Source organism: Oreochromis aureus, linkage group 4 (genome assembly GCF_013358895.1).
Source record: "Oreochromis aureus strain Israel breed Guangdong linkage group 4, ZZ_aureus, whole genome shotgun sequence".
Lineage (NCBI taxonomy): Eukaryota > Metazoa > Chordata > Actinopteri > Cichliformes > Cichlidae > Oreochromis > Oreochromis aureus.
The window spans coordinates 5651937-5664199 of record NC_052945.1 but is presented as its reverse complement, the minus strand read 5'-3'; the positions used below and the strand labels follow the sequence as shown (position 1 = coordinate 5664199).

Below are 12263 nucleotides of genomic sequence, written 5' to 3'. Positions count from 1 at the left end.
ATGCCTCGATGCAGAAAGATGCCGCTGCTGTTTGCTTCGAACATGCTGGCTTCTCTGAGGCTTTTTAGAAAGAAAGGAAAGAGGAACAAATGTGCTCACTACTGTATAAAAGAGCTGTGTTTGTAAAGCACAAGAGTTAAAACTCCCAGACAGCCTGTTTTGTAAATTTATGGTCTGAGCTGCTTTTTGTTAAACAGAGATATTGCCATGCTTTACACACGGTAAAGTCAGACATTTGATGGCCGATGGTGATATTTTTGGATTGTGGCTGCCAGTGGTCGATTACAGCGTGTTAACACAATTTTACAACAGCAGGCTGAAGCCCTGATTTTAGCAGAGCACACAAGGTTCTATGTCTGACAGCTCAGCTTTTATTTTTATGGGTGTATGAAGGCTGATGCCAATATTTTTTAGAAGGAAGATGCCAAGTAGCAAATATTTTGTACAGAAATTCAGTGTCTGAAAAATAGCCCTCTATCAAACTCCTGACAGCATTTCTTTATTCCATATACTATATAAGGTTAACACCAAAATGGTTCTGTAAAGAAAAGATGAAAAAAATGTCTGTATGCAGAGTTAAAACATTTATTTCAGTCCAATGTTGCATTATTTATTTATTTACCAAAATCTTGCATTGATGATAGATTTTCAATATTCTCATTGGACTTAAAGTCTACACTCTGCGGTGGCCGATCCTTGTGTGAAAAATGATGCCCCATGCTCCCTGAACCACACCGTCCCAATTTGAGCCTGATGAATCCTGCATTGCCATCTTAGAATATGCCTGTGCCATCAGGGAAGAAAAAAAATCGATTGATGGAAAAGCCTGGCCATTCAGTATATCTAGGTGGTCAGCTGACCTAATTTTTTCACCACATAACGTTGCTGAAGCGAGACCCGATCAGCTGAAGAAACCTGAGATTAGCGTATGGTAGAAACGAGTCATGACTGAGAAGTGTTAAATATCCTGTTGCCATCCTAAGCACATTAATCACTCCAGAAATTATCCAGTTACCTATTTAATCCGAGTGACTTTTGTTGGCCAAGCAGTGTGTGCTTAAAGTGGACTTAATCATTTTTTCTGAATTTCATCATCAGTGTATCTGATGGCTAACAGTAAACAGAAACAGATTATAGTTTGTTCAGTGTACCCTCCAAAATGCAGAAAAATATAAACTATATTCAGTCTCTGACAGTCTCTCTCTGACAGCTGAAGCTTCAGACCGCAAGTTTGACAGGATTTCTGATCCTGGACCTGTTTGTGTCTTTGGCTATAGGCAGATGTGAGACCTTGTACCAAGGCTGTAGGTCAAGTGCTGATTGGTTTAAAAAACGGATTTCAACCCTTTACTACAAAGGCCTTCTTTTTACAGCCTTGCGTGTTGAAAAGGAGTAGCCTGCATTAGAGAGGAACCTTTTCCCCATAATTTCACAATATTTTTCCACATTTCACCTAATCTTGTTTTGTAATTATAGGATCTGCATCTATTGTAGTTTTCCTCTTTCCTTGTGAAATACTGAATTTGCCAAACTCTTAAATAATTAAACCTTCAAATAAAAAATATATGAGAAAATGACTATGTGGATGTTACTCACCTCTGCGCTTCTCCTCCAGTATTTGACATTTTTCTTGGAAGCATTTTACTACAGAGACTTCAGTCTACCACAGTAGTAAATAGTGTTGGTTTGAATCCTGTTTATCTGATACATTCCAGTTTCTTCCAATAAATCAGGACTCTTCAAAAGTCCTTAAAAGTTAGTCAGAGTTAGAGTTCACCAGGGTTCTGCACAAGGACTGATTCCTCTCTCGTTATATATATAAAAGCTTTAGCTGATATTATTGAAAAAACAAACAAACAAAAGAAAACAAAAACCACTGCATACATTGAATATGCACTTGTAGTACTCTATGAAGCCAGACAACACAAATAAATTAGTTAAACTATTCTATACTGACAAAACTGAAATTATTATATGTTGTCCTAAAAATCTCTGAATCATAACGTCTAATCAGTATTAGACCTTGGGCTCCAATAACACAGTGAGGAACCACAGAGTGATTATATGTCTCTTTTCTTAAATATTGGCTTCCTGTAAATCCAGATACAAGATCTTTCTCCCCAAAAAGACTGCAGACTTGTAGTTCCTAGAGTTTCTAGTGGGAGGCGGGGCCTTTAGTTACCAGGCTCCTGCCATGGTGCAACAGCTAGAAGAGAGGTATGTCATCTACTTTTAAGATTATCCTTAGAACCCTGAATCACCCTTTAGTTATGCTGCTATAGGCTCGAGCTGGTGGGGAGACTTTGCATGATGCACTTAGCATTTCTTCTCTGCTTCCCATTTGTTCACTTGCCATTACATCATGTCTTTGAGGTTTTTTTAATGGCATGGCATGTCACACATCTCTGCTTCTCCCTAAGCCTGCTTCTGCAGGTGGTCTCTTCCTGTTAAAAGTGAGTTCTTACTCCTCACAGTTGCCAAGCTCTGCTTGTTGGGAATTGTTATTGTTCCCTCTTTAATATCATGGGGTCTAGCTCATGTCATCAAGCACCTCGAGACATGTGTTTTCCTGAACTTATCTATTTTGGATGAAAGACTAAAAAGTCACCTTCACACTGAAGTCAAAACATTATAAAGAGCTAAAAACCACAGCTCTGTTTGACAAATACTTTCCTTTCAAGCCTGATTCTGTTTGTATTTCCTGTCTTCTCTAATAAAGACCAACATTTCAGATATCACAATGTGACAGACAGACAAGTGCGACAAACAAGAAGGTGTTGTAGAGACACGCAGTGAAACGTGATGATTTGTTCCCCCTAGGGTTCGTATTTTATTCATCAGGACTTGATGCATCCAAGTATAGGATCATTCGGTTTTGGCACCTTTAAAGATTTCATTTTCAATTTGAACAACACATTAAAAATCAAACGAAACAAAGAAATGACTAAGGCTGTGTGAGTTTTAAAAATAAAATACATACATACATACATATATTTATATATTTATAAAGAAATCGACCAAACCATTTAAAAAAGCAGTTTTGTTCCATGTAGATTGTTTGGTTCGTCTCACAAAAGCAGTAATGAACTAAATAAATAAATAAAAAACATAAGAAAAATACACATGAAAACATTAATACTTTAGCGCCTTTGCTTTTTTCCCCCCCTTTAATAATTATTAACCTTTAAAACTTAAGTTTCTCAAGAGCAGATTTGCTGTAATTTTATAGCATGCATTTAATTTCTGAAATTGTGAGTCACTTAGCTTCTCTTGTACTATTTCATATTTAACTTGTTTTTATTTTTGTGTTTGGCGTCCTCTTCTTTTCCTTGCCCTCTGCTCCTTCCTTTCTTATTTAGCAGAAGTCGTGTTTGGAGTCTTCGCTTTGTGTGACCTTTAACCCCCTTTTGTTGGCTCTTTCTGTTAAGGGGTTTCGACTCTCGCGTTACGACCCCCCCATATAAAAAAAGAAAGTGAACAGGGACCGAGAAAAAGACGAGAAGGTTCTATTAAAAGATATTATTCTACTGTCTGCGTCTGCCTGTGGTGGCATCGGCTGCTGTACTGCTGCTACCTGAAGGACCATCTCTTGTTCTTGACCTTCGAATGAAAGGATACTAAAAGAGTCTTTTCTCGTATTACCAACAGCACTTGGTTTAGTTAACTCGTTTTTTTTTTTGTGTGTGTGTTTTTTCTCTTTTTTTGCTTCGGTAAAGTCTGTATCTCTTGATTATTAACGTAATAATTTATTTATAAAAGTAATACATATATATATATATATAGTACCTTTGTTAGAGATTACAGATTGGGGTAATTCTTACTGAATCCCAAGCTGTAACAATTCACAGTTTTAATGCAAAAAAAATGAACAAATCAGTCAGTAAATAAAAGAGGTGGCAGGCTGGCTGAGGGGGGAGCTTGACCTGTTGCTCCAACCAAACTTGTGGGGCAATCCTGTCAAACCAAAGGGCAATGAAATGATGAAACCAATTCTTTGTCTCATAAATGCCCACCCCTCCCACCCTCCCTGTCAATGCCCTGAACCTCACAAACAAACCCTGCTCAAAAATACCTGACAGAGCTCACTTCCTTGGGACATCCTGACCCACTCTCAGTCCTCTGCCATTCAATCCAGGAACACAGCAGACTTGTTGAAACTCTCTCAACAATGGTAATGGAAAAGTCATGCAGCTGAACAAAAGAACAAATGTCTATAAACATGGAAATCCATCTTCTCCTGGGGCGTTCTCCACCCACAGGGGTTCCCGTGTCTCCTGGTCTCCGCCGTGCTGGCCTGGCCTGTGTCAACTCCCTCATACAGGCGTGGTGCGGCGGTTCGCTGTGTTGGTGTGGCTCGAGTCTTTCAAGTCCTTCTGGATGCAGTTGTGGACTTGCAGGAAGTTGTGGTCCCTCTCAGAGTTGTAGGTGGCGGTTGGTGTGCCGGAGGATTTGAGGGTGTCCCGGGGAAGCGTATACATGGAGATCTCCGTGGATGGCAGCGCGCTGAAGCCCTTGAGGCCCACCGGCGAGGCGTCGCGAGAATGTGACGGGTCTGTGGATCGGGAGGAGGAGCGCGAGCGGCGTCTGTAGCGGTAGCGGTAGCTGGGGATCCGTGTTATGGCCGAGCCTTGGAGGTAGTCGGCCGCGCGCGCCCCTATTCGCAGCTGTCGATGGCGGTCGATGAACATGTGCACGGCCAAGACGCCCACCATCTCAGCCATGATGAAGGAGAGGGCACCGAAGTAGAAAGACCAGCCGTAAGAGTAGCTGTTCTTCTTCGAGTCACTTTTTGAAGGGTCTCCTGCGTTGGCTGATATGTACACAATGATCCCGATGATGTTGCTCAGGCCTGATGCGTTGGAAGATGTAAGATGGGCACAAAATAAGGGAAGAATTGTCGATTTATTGGGAGAAAAAGATAAAAGACAAAGAGAAAACAAGACACAAAGTATCAGTCAAGATGAACTCAAGCCTTTAATCCTGGTAACTTAACATTCAGGCTCACACCAAATATGTTTAGAGTGCTGATTCATGCACTGTACACAGTCTGCTAATCCTGTCCAACTCCTCATCCAACACGGCTGATATTACAGTCTTAATCTTTGCCCTTTCTGTGGCAAAAAAGGACATTTATGCCTTGTCTAGATTGATATAAAGCATATATTCTGTGTCTGAACATATATCCAAATATATGATCTATTTATATATATTTACATCTCCATCTATATATCTTACTTTGCCTTTTTAGTTTAGTCACACACACAGAAATGTTTGACATGGTATTTCTGGGAAGACGGATTGTCGGGAAAGTGTGTCAGGGACACCATATTTTTAGAGATGAGTCCCAACGGGTGGTTTTTAGCCTAGCAACAGGACTAAGAGAAATGAAAGGAAGGCAAGAGAAGAAGTGACTTGTAGCTGCAGTGAAAGAGGTGACCAGCAGCCCGAGACGTTTCAGCGTGGCCTTTTGAATTGATGGTGTAGAACATTAAGTTTTAAAAAAGTACTTTATAGCAAATACTGAGAGGAAAAACACCAACATCGTGTCTGTGCAGTAAAAATTAGGGTGCTCATCTGAGATTTTGTTACCTTTACACAGAGCCAAGCAAGCAGCTTCCCTCATTTACACTCTATGATGTAACTAAAAATTTATGTGAACATATTCACTTGATATCATTTTAAAGTACACTGTAAACCCAAAGAGGTTAGCAGAACTTGTTGATTAACTTAAATGTTTCAGTTTATCAGAACTCTAATATTTTGATTACATTTCACATTTACCCTTTTCACTAAAATAAAAGTAAAATGTTTAATAATTAAACTGAAAAATATTTAGTAACTAGAACTTAAAGTTTTCATTCATCTCTCCCATGAGAATAAGTTGACATTACCTAAAAGGAATGAGTAAAACACAGTCACATTTATTGTTCACTTTTGTGATCTTTTTTTAATTACACAAAACTCAAACATCTGGACACTGAAAACTCAACAACATGTCACACAAACTGTACAAAAAATTAGGTAACCAATTGTGTACTGCTAAATTTAAAAGCACATTTCTTCAGTTCAACAGTATTTTCTTGGCCTCCACTGATGACACACTGCATTGTTAATATTCAAAAATATCAAATGCTAAAGACATGATATGTACTTTTCAAATAGCAGATGTGACTAATTACACTGTAAACTGATGAAATGCTACATTTTTAAATGCTTATCCACAACTGTCGTGGTTCTGTTATTTTTCAACCTGCTTGGTTAACATTCATATTCAAAATAATGACCATCAGAACTTTCTTGTAGTTCAGTTATTGCAACAAAAATAATAAATAAATAAACAAAAAAACAAAAACAAGATATTGTGCTCTGATACAGTGGTCCACACGTTTAAGTCTCGAAGTTGGGGAACAGTTTACCAGCTTCCAGATTACCCTCAATGAATACAGTGTTGTTCAGTCCCTTGGTAATAATTGTAGTAGTAGGTGTAGTGCACAGATCACTCCAAACATGACCAAGAAGTTCATCAGTGGTTCTTGGGAGACCTCCACAAAGTCACTCTGAAGGACTTTCACAGTCTGGTAATGAACTGGGTTTTTGTCAAAGATTACTATAACGAGGGCCGCTGCATCATCTCAGATATGGCTCATTTGATTCGTACTGAATGACTCAGAGAATGTGATCACAAACTAATTCATTAATTCACAGGATGGTTGTATGACAGATCACCTCTCCAGTTAATCATCATAATCATCTTCATCAGAAAGGTGGTTTGTACTAGTTGTGACGCAGAAGATTCTGCAAATCATTATAATACTTTAAATCTTTAATCACCACCCAGCAGCCTCTGTTGTGTCGGAGTTATGTTCGAAAGCCATATATTATTTTAGCTACAACTCTGCATTTTGTAGTTGTTTTGAGCACAAACTACATGTGGGTAGGTAAAAACAGATGATCTGTGTTCTAGACAGTAATCTGTTCTGAGTCCACTGACCCCTAGTAACAAATAAAGAGGAAAAGCTGAGACGTCTGGGTATGTTCAATTCAATTCAATTCAATTTTATTTATATAGCGCCAAATCACAACAATAGTCACCTCAAGGCGCTTTATATTGTACAGTAGATCGTACAATAATAGATACAGAGAAAAACCCAACAATCATATGACCCCCTATGAGCAAGCACTTTGGCGACAGTGGGAAGAAAAAACTCCTTTTAACAGGAAGAAACCTCCGGCAGAACCAGGCTCAGGGAGGGGCGGGGCCATCTGCTGCGACCGGTTGGGGTGAGAGAAGGAAGACAGGATAAAGACATGCTGTGGAAGAGAGACAGAGATTAATAACAGATATGATTCGATGCAGAGAGGTCTATTAACACATAGTGAGTGAGAAAGGTGACTGGAAAGGAAAAACTCAATGCATCATGGGAATCTCCGGCAGCCTACGTCTATTGCAGCATAACTAAGGGAGGATTCAGGGTCACCTGGTCCAGCCCTAACTATATGCTTTAGCAAAAAGGAAAGTTTGAAGCCTAATCTTAAAAATGTGTAGAAGAGGGATATTGGATATAGTGGACAGTCGATGTTGAAGGTTGAGCTGTAAGACAGGCGAAAAGAAAAAGGAAAGCCATCCATCCATCCATCCATCCATCCTCATCCGCTTTATCCGAAGTCGGGTCGCGGGGGCAGCAGCCTAAGCAGAGAAGCCCAGACCTCCTCTCCCCAGCCACCTCCTCCAGCTCATCCGGGGAACACCAAATGTTCCCAGGCCAGCCGAGAGATATAATCTCTCCAGCGCGTCCTGGGTCTGCCCTGGGCCTCCTCCCGGTGGGACATGCCCGAACACCTCACCCAGGAGGCGCCCAGGGGCATCCTTGTCAGATGCCCGAACCACCTCAACTGGCTCCTTTCGATGTGGAGGAGCAGCGGCTCTACTCTGAGCCCCTCCCGGATGGCCGAACTTCTCACCCTATCTCTAAGGGAGGCCAGCCACCCTTCGGAGGAAGCTCATTTCTGCCGCTTGTATCCGCGATCTCGTTCTTTCGGTCACTACCCACAGCTCGTGGCCATAGGTGAGGGTCGGGCGTAGATCGACCGGTAAATTGAGAGCTTCGCTTTTACACTCAGCTCCCTCTTCACCACGGCGGACCGGTGCAGCGTCCGCATCACTGCAGCCGCAGCACCAATCCGTCCTGTCGATCTCCGGCTCCTTCTCCCATCACTCGCGAACAAGACCCCGAGATACTTGAACTCCTCCACTTGGGGCAGGAACTCATCCCCGACCCGGAGTGGGCACTTCACCCTTTTCCGGCTGAGAACCATGGCCTCAGATTTGGAGGTGCTGATCCTCATTCCTGCTGCTTCACACTCGGCTGCGAACCGTTCCAGTGCGAGCTGGAGGCCCCCACCCGATGAAGCCATCAGAACCACATCATCCAGTTTACCCTGCCCGGGATAGGGTTACCGGGGCCCCGCCCTGGAGCCAGGCCCGGGGAGGGTGCCCGAGGGCGAGCGTCTGGTGGCCGGGCCTTAGTCCATGGGGCCCGGCCGGGCACAGCCCGAAGAGGAGACATGGGCCCATCCTCCCGCAGGCCCACCACCCGCAGGAGGCGCCATAGGGGTCGGGTGCAATGTGTGTCGGGCGGCGGCCAGGAGCGGAGGCCCTGGCGGACCGATCCCCGGCTGCCAAGACTGGCAATAGGGACATGGAATGTCACCTCTCTGGTGGGGAAGGAGCCTGAGTTAGTGCGTGAGGTTGAGAAGTACCGGCTAGATATAGTCGGGCTCACCTCACGCATGGCTTGGGCTCTGGAACTAGTCTCCTGGAGAGGGGCTGGACTCTGTCTCAGTCTGGAGTTGCCCCTGGTGAGAGGCGGCGGGCTGGGGTGGGTATTCTAATATCCCCCCGGCTTGCTGCCGGTACGTTGGGGTTTTTCCCAGTGGATGAGAGGGTTTGTTCCCTGCGCCTCAGGGTCGGGAACGGGTCCTGACTGTCATCTGCGCTTTATGCGCCGAGTAGCAGTTCAGAGTACCCAGCCTTCTTAGAGTCCCTGGGGGTGCTGGAAGGTGCCCCACCTGGAGACTCTGTTGTCCTACTGGGAGACTTCAATGCTCACGTGGTAACGACAGCGAGACCTGGAGGGGCGTGATTGGGAGGAACGGCCTCCCTGATCTGAACCCGAGTGGTGTTTTGTTATTGGACTTCTGTGCAAATCACAGTTTGGCCATAACGAACACCTTGTTCGAACATAAGAGTGTCCATAAGTGCACGTGGCACCAGGATGCTCTAGGCCGCAGGTCGATGATCGATTTTGTAATCGTATCACCAGACTTGCGACCATATGTTCTGGACACTCGGGTAAAGAGAGGGCTGAGCTGTCAACTGATCACCACCTGGTGGTGAGTTGGATCAGGTGGCGGGGAGGACGCTGGACAGACCCGGTGCACCTAAACGCGTGGTGAGGGTGTGCTGGGAACGTCTAGCAGAGGCCCCAGTCCGCGAGATCTTCAACGCACACCTCCGGCAGAGCTTCAACAACATCCCGAGGGAGACGGGGACATTGAGTCCGAATGGACCATGTTCAGCGTCTCCATTGCCGGGTTGCTGCATTGAGCTGCGGCCGCAAGGTGGTTGGTGCCTGCCGTGGTGGTAATCCCGAACCAAATGGTGGACACCAGAGGTGAAGGAGCCACCAGGCTGAAGAAGGAGTCCTATCGGGCTTGGTTAGCCTGTGGGACTCCAGAGGCAGCTGACAGGTATCGACAGGCCAAGCGGAATGCGGCTCGGGCAGTGGCTGAAGCAAAAACTTCGGGTGTGGGAGGAGTTCGGAGAGGCCATGGAAAAAGACTTTCGGACTGCCTCAAGAGATTCTGGCAAACCGTCAGGCGTCTCAGGAGGGGAAAGCGGTGCTCTACCTGCACTGTGTATAGTGCTGGCGGTGCGCTGCTGACGTCGACTGAGAAAATTGTCAGGCGGTGGAAGGAATACTGAGGACCTCCTTAATCCCACTGACACGTCTTCGAGGAGGAAGCAGAGTCTGGGGATGAGGGAATGACCCGCCAATTTCTGGGGTCGAGGTCACTGAGGCAGTTAAACAACTCCTCGGTGGCAGAGCCCCTGGTGTTGATGAGGTCCGCCCGAGTTCCTGAAGGCTCTGGACGTTGTAGGGCTGTCCTGGTTGACACGCCTCTACAATGTTGCGTGGAGATCAGGGGCAGTACCCCTGGACTGGCAGACCGGGGTGGTGGTCCCCATCTTTAAGAGGGGAGACCGGAGGGTGTGTTCCAACTACAGGGGGATCACACTCCTCAGCCTCCCTGGGAAAGTCTATGCCAGGGTGCTGGAAAGGAGAGTTCGTCCGTTAGTCGAACCTCGGATACAGGAGGAACAATGCGGTTTTCGTCCTGGTCGCGGAAAAAGGAAAGCAAAAATTTAAAACAAAGTGAGTTCAAGAATTGAATTCAAAATCTCAGTTTGGGGTTCATTTCAAATCTCTCTTCATTATTAACATTTTACATTTCAGCCAAAACCTTTGCTGTCTTACCTGTTTTAGGGTCCTTCTATTTGAAAAAAGTAATTGACTGAATAAGACGGCTGTTAGGTTTGGAGTAGAACGTGTTGAGCATGCTCTGTTTGAACCCCTTTGAAGGTTGGTGCTTTGAGTACACCTACATCGGAAGAAAAAAGTGCAATACAGCAAAACTACTTAGTCAGTTCCACATTGAATTAAAGTTATGACCTTTGCTATGGTGAGAACAAGAACCTATGCCTCTCATCAAAGTGAGTGAAGTAGCTATCAGATTTGGATTCTGGTAATATTAGATGTTGTTGAAAGACACTGAAACAAGAATTCTGACTTTCAAAAGCCTGACATGCAGTAACATACCCCTCCCAAAACGTTCAGCCATCTCTCTACATCAGGGGTTCCAACTCAAGGGCAGGTGTGCTGCAGGTTTTAGATATCACCCTGTGTCAACACACCTGAATCAAATAACTAGTACATTACCAGGCCTTTGGAGAACTTCAAGACATGTTGAGGAGGTCATTTAGCTATTTAAATCAGCTGGACATGTCCAAAACCTGCAGGACACAGGCCCTTGACGCCTGGAGTTGGACACCCCTGCTCTACATGGTCATATCACGAAAGGTTAACTTCTCTTTGCTTTTACCAGCTCATGTAACTTTTTCTCCAGTTCTGAAATCTTCATTAATTCCATCCCCTTAGTTTGAAAGACTTCATCATAATGTTTATATAGGACAGAGAGCATTGTATCAAAAAAAGGACAAAAAAATCAAATACCTCAGAATAACACACTGTCTATAGTAAAAATGTAGCAGTCTGTCTCAGCTACCACGGTGAACTCCTCTTATTAGCTGTTAGCTTATTAACTGTTAGCTAACGGTGTCACTGAATGAGAATTGCTTTGCTGACATTTCACTAAAATGGGTTGGAAAAAAGTGAAATCTAAAGAAAAGTAGAATACTTACTGTGATACAAACATTGGTGGTTCAATGAGTCTTCAGTCCCACCCACTCACATTTTAAAATCAAACTACTGCAGACACATGGGCAGACCTCCATATTTGACAGGAAATTACTGCATTAGTGGAATCTTTATTAGTACAAAAAAAACCTAGATAAAAAGGTCAGTTGACTGTTTTTAAAGCTTGCAGTTGATGCAGATTTTTTTAATGGCCTAATAAATTAACTGCAGTAAATGAATCATCTTTAAGTCCAATTGTTTTTTAAATGTTTAAAATGTTTATGAAATGTTCCAAAAAGAAATAAAAGCGACAAAAAAAAAAAAAAAACAGAACAAAAACAATTTATTAAACTTTGTGGATAATGTTAGTGAAAGAACCTCTGAGCACCAAATAAAAGACAAGGACACTTTACTTTTCCTCCATTGTCTTTTCTCAGAATGTAAATCAATCCAGCTGCTATAACAGACTAAAGACTAATATCTTTTATATTTGGGGTTCAAACTGACCCCAGGAATCAAAACCTTCCAAAGATGTCTGCCATATAATGTAAAAAATTAGTAAAAGTAGCAAGCACTTAATAGCCAAAATAGTCAAGTTTGATCCAAAACAATAAATTGAACTAATTCAAATGGAAGAAAATGTTAGATGAACTTAAGCTATTTGAATTAGTAGGACTGTTTTTAAAAAATTAAGCTGACATTTTCTTAATTTATTTAATTACTTTGAACATCTGGTTTACAGTGTAGATGTAGTCTAACCTCCAGCTTCCAACAGTTTAAGGTTTA

At 43.3% G+C, this 12263-nt stretch overlaps 1 protein-coding gene across 1 annotated transcript in view; it reads right to left on the bottom strand.

Annotated features, from left to right (window-relative positions):
* Positions 1-4030: 4030 nt before the first annotated feature.
* cacng2a (calcium channel, voltage-dependent, gamma subunit 2a) overlaps positions 4031-12263 on the bottom strand; it is an 81534-nt gene continuing 73301 nt past the window's right edge. Inside the window, exon 4 of the mRNA XM_031751176.2 lies at positions 4031-4849. Within this exon, the coding sequence (XP_031607036.1) occupies positions 4314-4849 (536 nt within the window). The 3' untranslated portion in view covers positions 4031-4313. The remainder of the gene's footprint in view (positions 4850-12263) is intronic.